We start from the raw sequence: 21,981 nt of genomic DNA on the forward strand, positions 1-21,981 counted from the left end.
TATCCCTACTCGTAGAACAATAAAATTATTACAAAAAGTATTGGTGGTTGTTTTTATTAAGAGTAAAATTACCATTTTAGTTTATAGTTGTGCTGTCACGAGGTCAAATTCCCCGTTGACATCAAATATCAAGAAATTATATTTTCCCAACCATTACGACGAACGCTATTATCTGTTGCTATTTAGATGGCAACTGATTATTATTCTGTTATTATTTTCAATCGGTTGAAAGATTGTTGAATAATCACCATTTAATAATTTATTCTCTTTTATCAAAATAAAAATGTTGATAAGTCACAAATTTTTTCGAAACAGATTTATTATTTCATTTTAATGGAAGATCGGAGAACGCACGGTTTTTAAAATTGAATTTTGTTAAACGTAAATTTGACTTTTCTTCGGTTATAATCTTTGGATTCAAATCAGCTTATTTTTTTCTGATATATTTGTTAGAATAGAAGTTATACGGAACAGATTTTTAGGGTGGATCTAGCGATCACAGAATTTGCTCAATATTCATGAAATTCCTCTCTGACAATCACAAATTTTATGGTTAACCTTTCTTCTCTGTACATCTAACGGTACGCGGTCGACTGCCTGAAAGAACGTAAGAACATTACAAACTGCTGATAAAACTCGCAACAATTTTAAACAGTTTATATATACATCTATACAAGTAATAATGTAAATGTTCGTTTGTTTAAAATCTTAAATCTTCCCAATAAGTTCTTCACCGACTGCTTTGAAATTTTGACACAACGTTGCATTCGAATACGCGCGTTTTTATATACCCAAGATGTCACAGCTGTGATAAGTAAAAACATGCTTTTTGTGAAAAACAGCGCCACCTGTTAGACGTAAAAGCAACACACGCTATACTAAATTCTTTGATTCCATTTCAATGTTTCCGATACGTGTGTCCGCTTTAGAGCACAAAACTACTAGACCGATTTACGCGCAGGGAAAAATCGAAAAAGGTAAAAGGTAAGAAGAGTTAAGGATAAAGAAGAAAAGAGGACGAGAGAGGAAAATACGGGTAAGGGAAAGAGAAATGGTGGAAGGAAAGGGAAAGGGGAAAAGCAAAAGGTTAAATTCTGTAATGTTTATTTTGTTAATGTTTTATCAAACTTTCAATTGTATTCATTTAATATATATATATATATATATACTCAAATCTAGCAATAGCGAAGCATTACCGGGTTTGCTAGTATATATAAAAAATTTTTTGTGGGAAAATGGGTTATTTATTCTACCCATAATATAAGGTCAACATAATGTACTGTACTGAAGAAATCATGAGAAGCTGCAAGACAAAGAAATGTATAAAGAACAAATTTTTTCCTTACATTCTGTGTGAAATAAATAGAACAGCATGGATTCCAAAAATATGATGCCACAGATAAATATAAATATCTGACTGAGTAAAATGACAATGTCTTAATCAATTATTCAGGGTTATTTTTTTATTTTTTAATTGATATTTTCAATATATGATTTACACGTTCAAGTGAAAGTAAAAGGATCCCAAAACTATACAGTTCATTTTTCGTTTATTACATATTTCTTCAGCCAACCTACACTATTCCTACTGATTGTACTTCTGTAATACCTTCAAATAAACTGTTCTGTATAAAAATTTAGAAGCATTTATTTTAACCTAACATAAGAAGAAATAAATTTTACTTGAAAATTATGAATAGGAAGAGTTCTAATTTAATAAATCATGACTAAAAATAATGACTTATTTTTTAATAAGCAATGATCTGACTTTTTTATATAGTAATTTTAATTTCACTGTATTAATATCATTACATTTGAATGTATATGTGTGCTAACATCACTGTAAACTTAATAACTAGGACTTATAGTTTTATTTAATTTCTTAATATACTTTAGTTTTGCTTACATCATTTATTTAGTCACAATATTTAATATTTAAAACAATAGGTTTGCTTAAACTAATAACCTTGATTATACATATATAAAGGATAGTAATTATTATTACATATTATGTGGTTATGAATCAGAGAATTATTATTTCATGTCTGTTCTTTTATGAAACTGGTTATTTCTTTATGTATATGAAAGTATTTTACTTAATAATATCTTTTTTATTCACAGGTCTCCATTTTCATGTTGTCGGTGAAGGTGTTGTGCGATTGCGAAGTCAGAGACAGGAAAGAATATATGATAGAGAAAATTATATTGATTTCCGAATGAGACTTTTAGGAGAACCAGGTATATTTTTTTTTATATGTAATGTAATTGATAAATGGTAACTAATGGTGTATACAAATTCACCAATAATTAAACACAAAAATCATTTATACTGTCCCTTCATTTATAAAGATTATTTAAATTTTTTAAAAATGTTTTGTATTAAAAAAATTATTTTATCTAGTTGCATAAATAAAGGTAAATTTCTTAACAATAAGGGTAGAAGTAGTTTTATAGTTACAGTAGATTTTATTGAAAATTTTGATTTATTTCCCTTCTGCAACGAGTCTGAATAAGCAAAATTTCCATGTTTTTATGTAAATATACTATTATCCCTTGTTGTATGTGGATATCCTTCCCACATTGAAAAATTTCCATAATAATCTCCATTTTTCAGTATAATGAAAATCTATTTTTGGGAAAATATTTATTTTCAGTTAATGGTTTTTATTATTATTACTGAAAATTACATTAAAGAACACATCAGTAAGAATGTATCAATAAAGGCAGAAATGATATGAAAAACACAAATTATATCTTTATGGAAATATGTAGAGATACAAATGAGTCAAGAGCTTACAATCTTTTGACTTAAAATTGTTAACAATTTATTTAGAATAACAAAGGGTATAAATATGCATAATGTTTAAGAATGGAACTTTGATTTATTGCTAATTAATGACATATAACAATTTATAACATTTGAGTAGCCTACACTGTTCTACAGGAAGATGTTTATAAAGGAATAGTTTCTATGCTGTGTACTGTATTCACAGATTGTTAAGAATATAAAAATAATTGAATTTTTTATATCCTACAGGGCAAGGTCCAGTACTACTTTCTCCTGGAATACATAGTTTTCCATTTAAACTTGGACTTCCATTAGGTCTTCCATCAACATTTTTAGGAAAGCACGGTTGGGTACAGTATTTTTGTAAGGCTGCTCTGAGAGAACCCAATGGACTCACACATAAAAATCAACAAGTTTTTATTGTTATGAATCCTATCGATCTGAATTTGGAACCATCAATTCTTGCTGTAAGTATTGATTATGTATTAAACCCTTTCATGTCACTTATTATCGGCAAACAGTTTTCAAATGACTAGTTTTTAGGTATCTCATTTCTTGCAGGAAAAAATATTTTGTAAAATTTTTTGATGTCTCCACATCATCGAGTAACATATCATTTACATATATACATACAATATTATATTATATACAAGTATATTTTTTTTAAATTCATGAATCCTTTTCAGTGGCAGCTTGTAGCTAAAATTAGTGGGTGTGAGCTCCAGAAATTTTTTTTCAAGGTCATGGTTAAAGTTTTTGGTAAAATAAAAAAAAACAATCAAAGAGAATAGCTGGAAGCAGGATAATAAGCTAATTCTACACTTTATCACATTCAAGAATATGGTTCAAGGTTTTAAATATATTGTGCTTAAAAACCGTATTCGGTTTAACCAAATAAATGATATAAAATGTCAATACAGATAATATGTTTTAGTATTATTATATAATAACTTAATAAATGTCCATTTAAAAATATTATAGTCCAATAGTGCTTAATTTAAATTTCTATGTAGACAGAAACAAATACATAATTAGTTTTTACTAATTACCTTCTCTTTCACCCTTCCAGTGTTTTTGGACACATTAAACAATCAAAGAGCCCTTACTTATCGCCATCTTCTGATCACTACTGAAAAAACAACTAAATCATTTTCATATTCTTTACACCGACTAAACTAGAAAAGGGAATGAACAAAGAATATTCTACAGACACGCAGAGTAATAAAAAAAACTACCTTGCACTAGCACACCAGTGCTCTCTCACTCACAGCCTTGCATGCAGCTTCCTATGTGCACACCACTCAGATACCACAGTGCTGGAACTGTGAAGTGCACAATTCCATACAAGCATTTTTGTATTTTTTCATAAATTGGGAGATGGCTACTGACATTAAGCTTAAGGATTATATATTGTACAAGTAAAAAGAAAGAATCAAAGAAAAAAGGACTCATTATATTAAATGTTATCGATAATGTGAAGTGAAAATAGGGGATGTGCAGTTCCACAGTGCCTATACGCGACCCACCACCGATTCTTTTGCGTAATGTTAAAAAAAGATGTAAACATACATAAATTAAAATAACTGATAAATTCAAAATATGTAAATAGCAAATTAATAGTTAAAAACAAAAAAAAATTATTGTAGCGCACACTATCACAGAATTATATACGACGGTAAGTCATTTATTACCTGCAATTTAGTTATATTTTTGTTTATGTTGGTAGTGCTGTTGTGTTGCATAGATGACGCATGCGTGGTTTAATTTTTGTTATGTCTGTGCAGGTTTGATGCTGCTAGGTTAGTTCCATTATCGCTGCCCTGCTGTTAACCATGGCTGCTCAGCTTTCTGTTTGCACCAAAGAAAAGCAACATTCAGTGATCCGTTTTTTGTGGTTGGGAGGTGTATCAGGGGCCAAAATTCATTGAAGACTTTCGGTACAGTACAGGAACAGTGTGTTGCCGCAACAGTGTCTATGAATGGATTGAAAAATTAAAAAATGGTCACACACACACAAATGGTTTCACACAAACCGTTTACTGCCACAAATGAGGAAAACATTGAGCGTGCACGTGACTTGGTTTTCTTAGACAGATGAGTAACAATTGATGAAGTGGCACATTGTCTGCAAATTAGTCACGGTTCTGCCTATGAAATCATCCACAACAGACTTAGGTTTCATAAAGTCTGTGCAAGATGGGTCCCAAAACAACTCACACAGTTGCATAAACAAACACGTTTGAATATCTGCTAAAAGAATTTGGATTGCTATGGTAATGAATGCGACATCTTCTTAGACAAAATCATCACTGGTGACGAAACATGGATCCATCATTACAAGCCACAGAGTAAACGGCAGAGTATGGAATGGAAACATCCAAATTCACCCTGCAAAAATACGTTCAAGACCCAACCATCTGCAGGAAAACCGATGCTTACGGTTTTTGGGAATCACAAGGCCCAGTACTGGAACATTAAGAGGAAAGGGGCACAGTGCGCGTTACAGTGAGATGATGCCAAGCTGAAGCCTGCAATTAAAAGCAAACGTCGAGGACTGCTGTCAAAAGGTGTTGTATTGCTGCACGACTATGCCCATCCACATACTGCTGCCCACACTGCTGAAACGCTTCAGAAACTCAACTTTGAAGAACTGGCTCATCCTCTGTGTAGTCCTGATCTTGCCCCTTCTGACCACCACTTGTTTGGTCCACTCAAAAGAGGAATTAAGGGGCCGCTGATTTACCTCGGACAAAACAGTGAAAAAAGTGGTGCATTCCTGGCTCACAGCTCAACTGAAAACCTTCTTTTATAAGGGCATCAGGAAGCTTGTGCAACGATGGACCAAGTACGTTGAAATGTAAAGGGACTATGTTGAAAAATGATGTACATGTAAGTTTCCTATTTGTATTGCAATAAAATTTATAACTACACTGTAGATAATAATTGACTTACCCTCATATATATTCTGATATATTATTATTAATAGCGAAGATACTTACTTATTTTATTACTTACAAAGCTATAGTGGCATATGCTGCTATAGCAGTAATGGGAAAGTAAATAGATTGATCAAAAAAGATCTAAAAAAAATTGGTATTTTTGAAGTATTGTGACTAAAGGAGACATTTAAAAAACACATTTTTTAATTAAAAAAAAAGGTAGATTTAAATAAATTGTAAATAATCTGAAATCTGAAAAAAAATGTAATTCAATCCCTCAAAGTCCAAAAAAATTTTTTTTTGCAAATGGGGATGTTTGTGTGTACGTGCATGCATTTGGTCTTATATCTCTGAACCTCGTTGATCAAACTTCATCAAACTTGGTAGATAAGTACTACATTTTCCTTTAGGAAAGAATGTATTAAATTTTGGTAAAAATCAGTAAAAGAGGTGGGGTTGTTTTAGCCAAAATAAAATTTCAAATATTTATCTGGAGCACTTTAAAAAAAAAGGTTTTCTTACATAAGTTGAAGTTTTTTTAATCACACTCACAAATTACCAAAAAACTTCTATTTAATTTCACCCCTACCCAAAAAAATAACATATTTTTCTTTTGTAAGAAAAATGGTTGTTTTAATTATATCTTGCTTCAGGAAGGAGGTAATGGAAGTTTTTGCATCTATATGTTCTACATCGATAAAAATTAATGCCCATCCTACTCCAAAAGTCTGTGGTAACAAAATATATTTTTTTAATTTAAATCATCTCGTAAGTTATCCATTGCATATAATATATAAAAATCTCTTTTTTGACATCCCTTACTCATTAACATTACTTGAAAAAAAAAATTAAAATTAACCATTAGCTTTCACCCTTTCCAAGAAAAATTACAACTGTTTATTTAAAATTATGGCTGTATCTTTGTATTTAAAAAAAAATTCTAAATTTATTATCACTGGTTAGGGATTATTACTTTCTTAAAAGATAATTTTACCCAAATCTTCCCCTTGAGTATGGGAACACGCAAAATGAAGAAAATATTTTTTTTGGGCGGTTTTGACCATCTAAATTATTTTTCTTCTTACCTAGAAAATGGTTTATGATTTACACAGTAAAATAGTATACTGTTACTTAATTTTCCATCATCATAAAAAATTAATTACGTAAATTACATTAACTATAATAACATTATTGTAATGTTATACAATATTACTTATATTAATAAAAGTTTTATTGAAATATTAATATAACAATAATATTATACTAATAATAATACATTTACATACATAATATGTATTACATATTAATATGTAATTATTAATTAATATGATATAGTAATTTTTGTAAGAAATATACTTGAGCAGTAACAATGTCTTAATTCAACAATTTCAAGAATTGGAAAATAACACTGCATTCTAAACATTACTGTAAAAACAAGATTTTGACTAATTACCAAACTTAGTTAAAATTATTTAGAGCTCACTGAATAACTAAATGTATATATACTCCTTCCTTTAACAACTATATTTTAAAATGAGATTCTAAAACGAATTTTTATGTTATCTTTTCAAAATGTATATCACCACATTTTCAGTCACACTTGCAGCAGTCTTCACTGAATGTTGCTGTTGTTCCCATTCTGGAAAAAACTGATGTTGCTATCAGTTAGTTTGAGTTAGGCTTACACGTAATTAACATGCAATTCTAACATTCTATAGAGAGCATATAATATTTAAGCATTTCTGATTTTCCAAAATTATGGTTAACTTTTAAAAACATTCAATGAAAAATCAATTATGTCTTTGGTAAATTTATCCAGTGGCCTTACCTTCTACTACTACACTTTTATTTAAGCAATTTTTACTGATAAACAATTTATTTCTATTTCTTCAAATTATAGCTCTATGACATTGTATTTGGAAGAATGCCTACTGCCTGCTTTGTTCTCTGGAATTGCAGATCTTAAAATTAAATGTTCTTCAAGATTATTTGGATGTATGTTTTTACTTTTCAATTATATTTTATTTACATTTCAAGAGAACTGTGATATCTTTCATATTCACATTTAATAAAAATCTTCCATGAAATAATTAGTTTATAAAGTAGTTGACAGTCACAGTAAAGAATGTTCTTCTGGTTGTTGATATATTATTCTGTATTATAAGCATATTGCATATTACATATTCTTCTGCAGTAAAATAGTTATTTTTGTAAATGTAAATGTAACAATATTTATGTGGTAATAAATTGTGTTATGTAAAATAACAATATTAAGTAAGTGTTAAAAAAATCAACATATTTTTTAAATAATGTACAAAGACTGAGCTGTTTGAGTCAGAGGAAGTTCTACTTTTGGTTAACATTCATATCAGATTAAAATAAAATATCATTAGATATAGAAATATAAAAGTATTTTCATGTTTTAGCAACCATTTCGTTGTGAAATTGAACACAAGTTGGGAGTGAGCTGTGTCAATTCAGGTCCAGTTGTTTGTCGCGTGGCACTAGACAGAGGGGGTTACGTTCCTGGCGAAACCATTGGTATTTCTGCTACTGTCATTAACCACAGCAAAGTCACAATTAAAGCTACTAAGGCAGCCCTTACCGAGGTAAAAATTATGTGTGCTAAATATGTATCTAGGAATTTATCCATTTGTGCTGTTAGTTGTAAATCTAATAATTCAAACATTACTGTTTAAGTTACGTTTTCTAACATAAAAAACATGAATAAATAATTTTTTTGCAGTGTTTCTTAAAAAAAACAGCAGTGTTTCTTCAAAAAAACAATTTAAAATTAAATAAGTGCAGAAAATTCTCAAGAGTTGCAGTGTTTCTTCAAAAAAACAATTCAAAATTAAATAAGTGCAGAAAATTCTCAAGAGTTGCAGTGTTTCTTCAAAAAAACAATTCAAAATTAAATAAGTGCAGAAAATTCTCAAGAGTTTACAAGAATATACAAGTTGCATATATTAGTATGCAAATTAATCTGAACACACATGATATTTAATAAAACATTATTTAGAAAAAAAATCATACCCATACAATTTGTGAATATCTATAATTAAATGTCCTCCTATGTGATAAGAATAACCACTTCAAGTACATAATTTTGCATCAATTTAATGACTATACAGATCATACCAATATTACTGTTTAAATGAGGTCAAATTTTGTGGTACAATTTATTTTTGAAACACTCCATTGTCTTATGGGAATTTGTTTTAAAATTCTGCCATAACCCTTTTCTCAGAATCTTGATAGATCCATCACTTTTAAACATACCATTTACTGGAAGAATTGGTCTTCAAATGTGTAAACTCCAAAACGATTTCTTCTGGGCACGTTTAACTAATTTCTGGATATGAGCTGGTGATTTATTTTCATCTGATGCTTTTCTAACATATGGAACCTTTTGCCCACTTTCTTCCACAAGTGGAACATTTTTCCACTTTTCTTTGGTCCAGTTAGCATATGTTTTGGCCTACAACAGCCTTTCTTGGCACATTGCTGGTGCTAAAAGCTGCTGGTGAAGAAGCTTTCCATCCAGCTACAAGAAGTTGACATCTAACAATTTTCATGTGTAAATCTGTTCCACTGACTCCAAATTCTTAATTTAAGTGTGTAGCAGAAAATTTTAGATCATGTGTTGGAGTAGGTTTTCTTTTATGGCCACGTTTGCCTTTCCTATGAGGTAAAAAAAAAAAAGTTTTTAAATTGTTTTAAAATAGCACTCACTGGTCTCTATTCCAACACCACACTCAGAAGATATTTGTTGTGTCTTACTGGTATGCTCAGAGAGAAACAATTTTTTTAATGCTTTTTTGGAGTTGCAAGAATGGGCATGGTCAGACAGTGTAGCTAAAACATAGAAATAAACAAAAAAAATTCCCTGTATTCACATACAATTTCATACTACTGGATATACAACTTCATAAAACTTTAGTATATCTTCTTTTCCAAAAGAATTATAGTGTGATTAGAAATAATTTTAATTCCATCATAATTATTTATATTGTTAATGGGTTTCAAAAACTGATCAGCCTAGTTCGACCTTATAAAAACCATTTGACAATATCATTGCTTCTTAGGTTATATTATATTTAAGGCCAAAATCTTTTGTGGCAGTATTAAATTTAAATTGTTAAAATAGTACCGAAATAAAACGACTAACACTAAACAGAAAATCTTGGGAGAGCTGTATCAAACCAGTCAAAATAACTAAAGACGGGAAAAAAAGTTAATTACTATTTCAGTTCAGACAAAATGTATTTAAAACTATTTATTCCATTTATCTTGTAAAAGAAATTACAATTATAATTAAATAATCTAATTAATGCAATGCAAAATTGTATTACAATCAGAATGAAAATATAAATCACTTTAAAGTTAGAATATAAAATAAAACATACTTTTATTACAACAGATAAGCATGGTGTTTTTTATAGACCAATATTCTTTTTGTAGATTATTAAACATTTTAAAATATTTGTACAAACAAATTTATAGATATTTATGATGTAATAATAGATAAAATACTTGTCATCTTGACACAAACATCAGCACATAGGAGCTCTCGGTAGTTGGTATATCGTGTTGGAGGCACCAGTATCTTCTAAGATGAAAACCACTACTTTTCTAATGGGTTTTTTCTTATAAATTTTAAGTGATAATAACTTCTATTATCATTACCCATTATTAGGCACCAATAGGATACAAGTGAAACTGTATTCAATATTGTTTTAACTATTAAGATTTATGGAAATAAATAAAATAAAAAATAAACAACTTTAAATTAAATAAAATATTTTAAAAATTGAATGTGAGAGTAACTGAATTATTACACAACTATCAAAGTGGATAAGGACAGATTACGCTGTAGTTGCCAGAATGAGTGAACATGAGAAAACTAATTATCTGTACAAATAGCTAAAATTAAAATCACTTTCTTTTAATCAATTAAAATATTAATTTATTATGCATTACAAAAATACTTTTTATGACACTTATACCTTATTTTTATAAATGATGTTTTTTTACATAATTTTAGAATAAAACAATTGTGTACAATGTATATATAATGTATTTAAAAAATAATATGTTTCTATTACAAAGTTAATTGCATTCAAATTAATTAACTGTTTGCAAAGAATGAATTATAATTATAATATCTTATCAGAGTTAAGTGGTTGTGACATAAGCTATATTTTGCGTAAATATATTATATATTTTGTTTTTCAAAAATGTTTGTCAACAGGAATTATCATATATGAGAAAATGAACAAACAAATAAAATTAGGAATTATAGGTTCTGAAATTAGTTCAACATAAATTTCTTTATCAAAGTTTAATTTTTATTTTTCAAATATAATTTAATTAAAAAAAAAAATGAATAAGTAAAAAGAGTTAAAAGCGATGAAGTGATGCTTAAATATCGTTAAAATGTGACTGAAGTACATCATGAACAGTTCTGGGTCCTAACTACTGATAAGAATGACATCAATGAACACAGAGTGACATTCAATAGCACCGTATTTGACATCAAAATCTGTTTACATTGGTTGCTTATTTCTTATTTTTACTGGTATCCTACCATCAACTATCTAGTTTGCTGTAGCTATTACTATCACCATCTTTTTCACACTTTGTTCAAAACACATCTGTGTATACTTCTTATACTTTTGTAAAACATATTACATTATGTATAATGTACACATTTCTTACCAGCAATTAATTTTTTGTAGAAAAGTATTCCTGGCGTTTGTTTTATATATCCTCCATAAAACCATTAAGAAGGCTTACATTGTGTGATAGCAACTATTATTATTTTTTCTAATTAATATTAAATAATATTCTATTAATCTATATTATCATTAATATAATAATTCACATTCATAAATAATTGAACCAGATATTTTGAAATGTTACAGACAATTCAATATAAAGCAAGGGGAAAAATTCTACAGTCAGAAACAAGAGAGTTAGCCTCTCTTAGTAGGGGAAAAATCAGACCTGGTGAAACTGATGAATGGACAAATGAACAACTTTACGTTCCACCATTGCCTCCAACTAACCTTAGAGGATGCCATCTAATTAAGATTCAATATGATGTATATGTAAGTAAAAATGCTTTCCTTAAACTGTATTAAAAGTTAATCTTTATTCTTGGTATTTAAAATAAAATAGTATAATTAAGCCTAATAAATAATCTAAAAGTTTATTTTTTTCACTTTGATAAAAAATAATCACTCATTATGGATTTATAAAAAAATATGAAATGTAATCTTATGTATAAAGCCAAAGTTCTATCTGTTCTTACACCTGTCTGTGTGTTTGTTTTGTTTGTTCTTACATCACAAGAGAGTTCTTACAATCACTTTCAAATTTTCAGGATATATTCATGTTATTAAGGGTAGGTTTTAAGCCATAGATCAAGGCCCCTTATATTTTTTTTTTTATTTCACTGATATATTTCTGTCACTATGGCAACAGAAATAAGTTGTGAACTTTTCCTCGTCAAAAGTTTGTGTACTTTAATTACCGTAGTTACTAATATTTTGTCTTTTGTAACTTAGTTTCTTTTTCATGTTTCTTAGAGCCTGAATACTTTAATATTACTCTCACAACCGTAAGGGTAACTAACAGTGCAGGGATTCTGGGGGAGGAGGACTACATGCTAACGACAAGTGAAGCAAGCTGTGAGGGGTACCAGGGGTCCTGCAATGCCCAGGGGAGGGCTGGGGCTGGCCACAGGGCCCCAGGGTTGATCTCCAGGTCCCCAGAAGGCCAAGAAACCCTTGGGTTGGTTCCAAGGGTCAGGAGCAAAGTCCCCTAGTAAGATGGTCAGGCCAGCAAAGTGGGCCCCAACCAGCTAGTAATTTTATAAAATGTTACAAAATTACCAGTTTTGAATTTAAATTAAAAAATATAATAAAATATTATAATTATATAAATTCTATTGATTTTATTTTTTATTAAAATTATTTAATAAAAAATTGCATGGTAGTAAATGTTTGCTTTGATAAAATTTGGTAAAGAGAATTATAAAAATGAGTATTTTAATTCTTTTGTTATTTTTTCATTTTGTTCCATTTGGATTTTTTCTTAAAAACTTGATTTTGTAACTAAAACTTAGTTTTAAAATTCAAAATAATCACATTACATCTGATGTAGGAACCAGCATGTAAAAATAAACATGAAATAGGATAGGTATGAAAATATTAGTTACAATATGTCTGTGTATTAGCTGAAATACTACTGTTTTCAATATTAGGTTGAACTTTATTTTTAATCTAAATCAATGAATCAATGCAGTCAATATTTTATACAGATGATGCAACCCTGACCCAACCCAGCGCTAATAGAAATGCATTAGAGATAGATGATTTTATAAATATAAATGTAGCTATCCAAAACCTCATCCAGTTGTATTAAGTAGTAAATGAAAATATATATTTAAATTCTATTAAATAAACTACCTAATACAGAATATTGAGATATCTTTCCTTAATTTTTCATTACAGTAAATTCGCAGGATCCCACATTCTCAGTCATGATTTAAGTAATTCAGTAATACTTGAATTATTTCAATCATGAATTACAGGATCCCGCAAAAGTACTTTTATGAAAAATTAAGCTAAAATATGTCATCCCAATATTCTGTACTAAGTGGTTTATTTAACAGAACAGATAAATAATATTAATCTTAAAATAATTAATTTTAGTAAAAAAAAAAATTATATATCAATATATATATATATATATATAAATAAATGTTATGGATGTAAAATTTAAAGCTTTAAAAGAGATCAGCTTTTTAAATCTAAAGCTTAAAAAGTAATAAATATGGCCATAATCTTAATAAAAGATAAGGAAAATATAACAAACAGCATAATTAAAGGTATTGTAAAATACGGTATTCCCTCTTCATGGGATCAGGCATGCTCCCATTAAGAGGGAATACCATATTTTAACTAAAAGGGAATCAATTAACATAAACTCACAATAGTATCATAAATACAAACACATTGAGTAGACTAGCAGTGAAATTTTTGTTGATAATATATTCTACTTCATGTATGTAATATTTCCATAACTTAATTAACTTTTTTTCTTTTTACTTTCTTGTTTCTTCTGTCAGTTGGATTTTCTGGACACAATAAAAAATGATTTAATGCAGTTCTCTATTAGTGTAAAAATGATATATTATAGCTTTTTAAATTATAGTTGAAAATGTGTGTTCTATAAATTAATTATCTGTAAGTTCATTCTTTATCTCCTCATAAATTTTGTAATAATTTGTTTTATTTTACTATTGTTATGCATTAATTACAACCAAAAATGTATTATTATTATTATTACTAAGTATTATAACACATATATCAATCACGTAAGCATATAGAATTCAACTTCTATTCAAAGAATTACATTTTGGAATGATGTTGACAGTTAAATATAAAAATTACAGATCATTTATCTTTGTTTGATGTAATGTAAAAATGAAATATTAATTTGATGCAATATCAGATTATATATTTTAATTTCACTTTTACTTTTATTCATCAAGCTAATATTGCTTCTGGGTATTTTTATTTTCACACGTCTACAATCATACAGTAAATAAAGAAGGTTAATTTGAAAAGAAATTTATAATCTGAAAGTGCCAAAAAACATTAATAAAAAAAAATCATATAATTTTTTTTTAATTAGCTTTTTATTAGCTTGATGAGAATTTTATATTTGTATTTGTGCCAGATTGTTTGATTTTAAATTAATATATGTACATTTTAATTTGATAAATTTATATAAACTGGTTTTCAATCAACATCCAGTTTGTTACAAAGTTAATTACTGCCAATAAGTGACTGGGATAATTTACTTGACTTACTTTTCCTTTAAAAAGATATATATGATTCGGCTAAGTAGCGAATTAGACTCACAATTTGATTGTTGAAACTATTTATTGAATTTTGTTTCAAAATACACACAACATATTAATTAATTGAAATTAGAAGTAAATTAAACTATACTAATTACTTGAATAGAGAGGCCGTAACTAGGCGTGTTGTCTCGTTGGATTCATAGTGAACTGTTCCCGTCAGCTGGAGACTAGCATTCACAAGTCTATCAGTTCCCCTACTCCACAACAGATGTAACAACTCTCAACATACTCCCCCCGTTGATCTGCTGATCAAAATAAAAAACAAAAAAAAATAATAACTATTATAACAATATAAACTTAAGTATCTATGGGTAATACAACAACTTTTGAAATTGATGTTTTAATTATGTTTTGTCCAATCTTAATTGAAACAACTCTAGTCTGCCCGTCACTATCAGGAAATGTCTCCTCAATTTTTCCTAAACGCCAATGAAGGGGCGGCAGATTATCATCTTTGACCAATACAATCATGCCAAGATGCAGGTTTGGCTGGGACGTCTTCCATTTCTTTCGTTGTTGAAGGGTGTTGAGATAGTCATTCGACCACTTGGACCACACATGCCGACTCATCTGCTGCAAATGTTGCAATCTAGTGAGACAGTTGACAGAAGGCTCTGACAGATTGGGCTCAGAGAAACTAACTATAGGAGTACCGATTAGGAAGTGACCCGGAGTGAGACAGGATGGTTCATCTGGGTTGTCTGATAAACTGCACATAGGTCTAGAATTTAAAATAGCTTCTATCTGAGTTAACAATGTATTAAATTCTTCGAATGTAAGGCTGGCTTTTCCAACTACTCTTTTCAAATGATATTTCATTGATCTAACACTGGCTTCCCATAGTCCTCCAAAGCGAGGCGAATACGGTGGGATAAAATGCCAAGAAAAATTTGAAGTGGCAGCAAAATCACTAATAAAACAAAATTCTGTGATAAAAATAATTCTCTTAATTCTTTAAGATCTCTTTGAGCACCAACAAAGTTTGTGCCATTATCGCTATACAAATATACATTTCCTCTTCTTGAAATAAATCGTCGAAGAGCAGCAATAAATGCTAGGCATTTTGATATTCATCATAAGGATTTAAGTGTACTGGCTTCATGTGACCAAGTGCCTTGTACTCTTCAATAAACTCATAATACTGTTGATGGTACTTGGGATTTCTTTGAAATCTTTTCTCCAGTTGTTTAAATCTGGTTGTAGCCTGATCAAATGAATCTCCTAATTGTGGAAGTTGCAATTTGAAAGGAAGCCTGACAATGAAGCGGCCAGTTTCATCTATGACTTGTTTTCAAAAAATATTTTTCACAGGCATCTTCTCTTGTAGTCTGAACTGTAGGAATTTCTTCTAGCTCCCAGAATTTGGTTAATCTTTGCTGAAGGTCATCTTCAGTTCGAGTAAAATAAGTTTCTGTAGGGGTCACAAGTCCTTCTGTTGATAGAGTTCTTCCAGATAATATCCAGCCTAAGTCGGTTTCAAAGAGAACAGGATGATTTCCAGGTCTACTCATTTTATTACCCCTTAAAATGCTAAGATATATTTCAGCTCCTACTAAAATATCTATACATGCCAGCTTGAAGTGTGGATCTGCCAATTGAAGATCTCTGGGGTAGATTCCACTGGTCTGGCTGCAGTAGGGTAGCTGGCATGTCGTTAGTAATCTTTGGTAAAATTGAACAAAAGATATTTGCCTTGAAACTACTGTAATTCGAAAGCAATTCAATCTTAACACTATATTTTGTATCAGTAGAAGAATTATTGATTCCAACAACAGGGATGCGATTATTAATTTTTCTTAACTTAAGTCTCTGAACACAGCTATCAGTTATAAAATTTGACTAGCTGAATCAAGGAGAATACGACAGTCAATCCATCTTAACCCTTACTAAAGCTGTCGACAAAAGTACATGTGGTCGTACCTTAGATTTCATGGCACAATAAGCCATAGAGCTTACTTTCGTTTCACAATCACTCTTTGCAATATCAGATTTTTTATCTTTACTATAACAAGTAACAGAATTGTTAGAAATTGAATTCTGTTTGCTGGCTTTAATAGCCATAGGAGAATCAGTAGAATTTTGATGTATTAAGGTATGATGTTTCAGTTTACATATTCTACAACCACTAGAAGGACAGTTCTTCCAACAGGTCCTGGAAGGACCTGTTCTCAAACAATTAAAGCACAAAGAATTGTCTTTAATGAATTTTGTTTTTTTTTCAATACTTAAATTGCTAAATCTAGAACATTTGTAAATAGAGCGCTGCTCATTGCATAATTCACAATTTCTGGATCCAGTTACTACAAATGAACTGAACTGATGTGCTGCTCGTTTTGATTTTGAGCCATCGTCATTTGATTTAATCTTAGTACTAATATTACTAGAGTTGATAGTTAATGATTCTAATGCTTGGCATTTTTTCTCTAAAAACTCAAAAAATTCTTGAAGTGATTGAAATGACCGAGTAGTATTTTTCATTTCCCATTCACGCCTCGTCTTATGATCTAATCTGTCAGCAAAAAGTTGTTCTAAGATTATTTCATAGTATGGTTTATCTAATTCTAAGGCCTTCAGGACATTTAAGTTACTAGTTGCTGTGTTAATGAATTGATTTGACAATTCATTAAATAATTTGACATTGTTAATGAATTGACAATTCGGTTGTGTCTTGATACTGCTTTAATATTTAAGATACCTTTAACATACGTTGAGGAAATAAGTTTTTTATTTTCATATCTATCAACTAATAATTGCCATGCAACGGAATAGTTTACTTCTGTTATCGCTAAATTCTTTATTAATTGTGCAGCTTCTAATTTCAAAGTAGACACTAAGTAATAAAATTTCTGAATAACACTAATATGATCATTATTATGCACCATTACCTTAAATGTATCTGAAAAGGACAACCAATTCTCATATTTTCCATCAAAAGTAGGTAATTTGATAGCTGGTAACTTTAATAAAGGTTTATTTGACGTTCCAGACCTTACAGAACGCTCTGAAAGTATTTCTTCTGAATTATCTCTAGATGATAAGTATTCATCCATTTTGGCTTTAATACTAAAATATTTATCTTCAAATTCAAGCCTATCGTCAATTTCTTTTTCTGTATCATCTTGAATTTCAATTTGATTTTGAATTTCATCATACTTCTTTAATAGATCTGTTAATGCTTGAAACCTAACCCTAATGTCATAAATTTGTGTTTTTGAATCACAGGAATCTATAAAAGATTTCATTTTTGTTAACTGCGCCTTACAAACCCCACGTTGCCTAAATAGACCTTGCAACTGATCGGATTTCCAGGGCATTTTGGATTATTTTTAAAAACTTATGGAAATGAATGTAGGATAATATAATGAAAACGCGGTATTTTCTAAATTAACCTAGGACTAAGGTTATGATAACAAGGAATAAACATGATATAATACGAAAATAATTGGAACAAGTCTTAGCTAAGGAAAGAAAATACTAATGAGCTTGAATTAAACATGAGAATAATATGAGCTTTCTGTCAAATTCCTTATCACTTAATTGCTGTTGTTATTCGTCATCGAAGTATACTGGCGCCGGTCATCACAATGATGTCATGAAGGTCACTCTAGACCGATTCATGCACTAATAACACATACTAAATACGCACTTCTTTCTTACCGCATTTAATATATATATACTTCCTCCTTAATACTTATCCGGAATTAGAAATAACACTAATTAACATCCGAAAAAACAACAAAAACTAACAGTAACCTACCGTTGCTATAAACAAGCCCTAGCAACGGAGACTTAATTAATATCCAGCTTGTAGGACCAGTATGATTCGGCTTAAGTGGCGAATTAGACTCACAATTTAATTGTTGAATTAACACACAACATATTAATTAATTGAATACAGAGGACGTAACTAAATGTGTTGTCTCGTTGGATTCATAGTGAACTGTTCCCGTCAGCTGGAGACTAGCATTCACGAGGTTATCAGTTCCCCCACTCCACAACAGATGTAACAACTCTCAACAATATAACAAAAATGTTATTTTTTTTTATTTTTGTGAATAAAAAATTGTGGGAGGAATGGATTAAATTTTTTTTCTTAATCTATGTCTAACAAAAATATGATTAATACGAAAATGTGACTCTCACCCAAGAAACAATCACTGCTTGCACTAACCAATCATACAATTTGATGGGTAATATAATTGTGAAATTATTAATTTATTTGAGGAGCTTTTTTCCAAACTTAAAATATTCAGCAATTGTAATTTTTCAGTAGAAAAAAAAACCCACAACTTAACAGCCTTAATACAGTTTTCCATTTTTTTGGTTGAATATGTTAGTTATTCATTCATAATTCTGTACTCAAAAATTCACTTTCAACATTTGAAATGGCTGAGAAATTAATAAAAAAAACTGTTGGATATGTTAAATTGAAAAAAACAAAACAAAAAAAGTCAAACAATTTGACCTTTAATAGAAATGAATGATAGAATTTAAATTATATACATTTTAATAGATACATTATAATTTTTAATATTATGATTTAACATAATAAAAAATATTTTACACGTTAAGACCACAATTCAGTCATAAGTAACTTCATTTTACACATCTAAACCATCAAAAATTAATTCTTTATATCAAAAAAGTTGTGGAATAGAATCCTAGTCTTTGCCAAAGTGTTTAATTAGCAAATTCAACATATCTTTAATTTTTTAAGGAGGTATTTTTCATTTTAAAATATACTCACGAAAAACCACACTCCCTTCTTTTTTTATTATTTTTTTAACTGTAGACCTACAATTCTGAAGTTCAGCAACTGATGAAAATTTAAAGTTGGTAAAATATTGTATTTTACTAGCAGTTTCCCCATTCTTAACTGATGTTTTGAAATGATACTTTTTGCTTCACTGATACCTTTTAGTTTAGCATATACACTTTCAAGATCTTTTATAATGTAAACCATCCATTCCTTCCCTAGCTCTTTAACTTTACCAACTTATAAAATTTTATACATTCATCAGCAAATTTTATTTCAACTTGTTTTCTTAATAATTTTTTAACTCCTCTAAAACATAGATCAGCAGTAAGGTATGAATGGCCATGAACTGGGAAAGTCACTTGAATTCATTTAATGATCTCTGGGGATTCTGTTGTCAACCAATGACACAACGTATGCAAAATTTGCATTCCTATTTTGTCCTGCAATCACAAAACTAAATCACCTTTATTAAATTAAGCGATGTAAATGCTCTAGTACAGCTGACCCTATCTCAGTGGCTCCTCTGCTTGATTGGTTTTCACACCAAGTATAAAATGTTGGATTCCTAGAACCTAGGTCTAAACAACAAAATAATTAAAATGAAATTTGCCAACTATAAAAGGCCTCTTGGATGTTCATTTTAGGTAAAGGATGGACTTCTTGTAGATCAAAAGTAAAAGAAGCAGAGCTTTCGTTATTTTGTGCTTCTTTCATTAAGTCGTAAAAATAATTAGCACAAAATTTATGAAATCTTAATTTGGTTCGTGTTAGATTCAAAGTGGTTTCATTACTATATTTTTTTAACTGAACACAAAAAGAGTATGTGTCAGATGCTGGATTATTAAATCCAATATTAAATTCAATGGTAAAAAATTTATAAAAAAAAAATGGGAAAGTAACCTTTAGATTTTCACTCTGGCATTATACATTTTACATAATTTTGCAACATTCAAATCTAAAGATAAATATAAATCCTTTTACTTTTATTTCAATTATAGTGAGATTCACAAGCAGTCAAATTGCTTAAAACCTTTTTACGTTTTCATTTTTAGGTTCAAATTTTTAAACTTTCTATTACCACCATGGTTTTCATTAGGAACATGACCTAAATTGATAACATTACTAACTCATCTAGAATACAAGTATTGTATTGAATACTCGTCATCTAAAATACTAATATTCTAGAAGCTGGTAGACACAAAGCAAAACAAAAAAACTTCTTACCAACTGTTCCTAGCTTTTTTGTTTTTAAAAATTTGATTCATGAATTTGTCTGAGGTTTTGTACAATCTTTTGATCTTTTTCTCTTAGAATCACTGGTAGAAATATACTTAAGTAACATTTTATCTTGATTAATCTTATCTTCTGCTGCGCAAATCTGATCCCGATTTATTGATATATCTGAATACATCACTTTATTACATTTAAAAGACTATTATGGCTTCACGATCGTGCTTTATTTTTAAGAAACGTGATGTTAGGATCACTGTTGCAGTATTTTTTTATGATTTTCTATCACCTATCTACCTTTTTTCGCGCACCACAGTTTATACTGGACACTAAGGAGGTTAATTCCATATTAAATGAAAAATATCTTATTTACTTTTATTTATATAAACAAGCTTTATTCAGAAAAATACACAAATCTACCAACACTCAACTACAGAATAAAGCACGATCTGTTAATAACCTCTATGCACACTGATGTAAAAGGTGTTGGCGCGCATCGTAACTAACATAACATTTCTGTACTGTGTTTTATTTAAAGGAAGTAAGAATGTGCCGAAATTTGGTGGGATATTTTAGAAATTGATTTAAAAATACACAAGAAACAAACTTTTAATGGAGATGTTAATTTTTGAAGAAAAAAAATTGCATATTCCGATTCTAAACAGGACTGGATATGTTTACATTTGACACAAAACAACTGGAAAATTTCAAAAGGACGGAGATGTAATTTTTTGTTGAGAAAGTGGTAAAAAATACACTGCATTTGCAATGCATTTGTTTGTTTAGTTACAAAAACAATAAATTAGATAATAGATCCCAACTAGCTCTTCTGATCAATATAATAATCTCGATTTTGTTAGCCACTGGTGGAGATGTTAAGTTTTGAAAAAAGTTCTCATTTATTATTCATTACACACATCTACATTTTAGAAGAAATTTTAATAAATGTTTAAGAAACTTGTTTTATAACTTCCACAGAAGAAGGTAAAAATTTCAACAATAAAATTTTAATCATTTTTTAATAGTAATAAATGACCTGCAATAATCAATTTGTCATAAAATTGTATGCTTCACTTCATTTAATTGTTGCTGTGGCCAGTGGCCTTTCTTACTTTTACTATCATTTTGATTATATTTTTTTAATTAAAAAAAAAAACAATTAATGAATAGTATTGCCATGAACAAGGTCACAATTTTTAACAAATAAAAGATTAAACATTCATAACTTATTTTTACTACATTTTTGCTGTTATCTATGTAAATATCTAGTCCAAAATGTTCATTTGTATCTTCCTTTAATTCTTTGGAACCATAGACTGATCTGAAT

General features: G+C 29.3%; 2 protein-coding genes across 10 annotated transcripts in view; one reads left to right on the plus strand and one right to left on the minus strand.

Moving 5' to 3' along the window:
• Window positions 1-18,647, minus strand: part of LOC142321922 (uncharacterized) — a 39,521-nt gene extending 20,874 nt beyond the window's left edge. The window contains exons 1-3 of one of the 8 annotated variants that reach the window (XR_012755740.1): window positions 17,551-18,412; window positions 14,761-14,910; window positions 3,838-3,917 (exon numbers count right to left, since the gene is read on the minus strand). Coding sequence is in view for 1 of the 8 variants with exons in the window: in XM_075360444.1 (XP_075216559.1) it covers window positions 14,860-14,910; window positions 17,551-17,979 (480 nt within the window). In the remaining 7 variants the exon portion in view is untranslated. The other 7 variants (XR_012755737.1, XR_012755741.1, XR_012755739.1 and 4 more) reach the window with 7 other exon arrangements.
• The window catches only part of Vdup1 (arrestin family protein Vdup1), a 107,780-nt gene that overhangs the window by 83,717 nt on the left and 2,082 nt on the right, over window positions 1-21,981 (plus strand). The window contains exons 2-6 of one of the 2 annotated variants that reach the window (XM_075360443.1): window positions 2,122-2,238; window positions 3,038-3,255; window positions 8,154-8,336; window positions 11,655-11,840; window positions 12,321-12,499. In XM_075360443.1, the coding sequence (XP_075216558.1) occupies window positions 2,122-2,238; window positions 3,038-3,255; window positions 8,154-8,336; window positions 11,655-11,840; window positions 12,321-12,356 (740 nt within the window). In that variant the 3' untranslated portion in view covers window positions 12,357-12,499. Of the gene's footprint in view, window positions 1-2,121; window positions 2,239-3,037; window positions 3,256-8,153; window positions 8,337-11,654; window positions 11,841-12,320; window positions 12,500-21,981 lie in introns of those variants that run through there. The other variant, XM_075360442.1, reaches the window with a different exon arrangement.

The sequence above is a fragment of the Lycorma delicatula genome, chromosome 3, assembly GCF_047948215.1.
Source record: "Lycorma delicatula isolate Av1 chromosome 3, ASM4794821v1, whole genome shotgun sequence".
In the NCBI taxonomy this organism is placed as follows: Eukaryota; Metazoa; Arthropoda; class Insecta; order Hemiptera; family Fulgoridae; genus Lycorma; species Lycorma delicatula.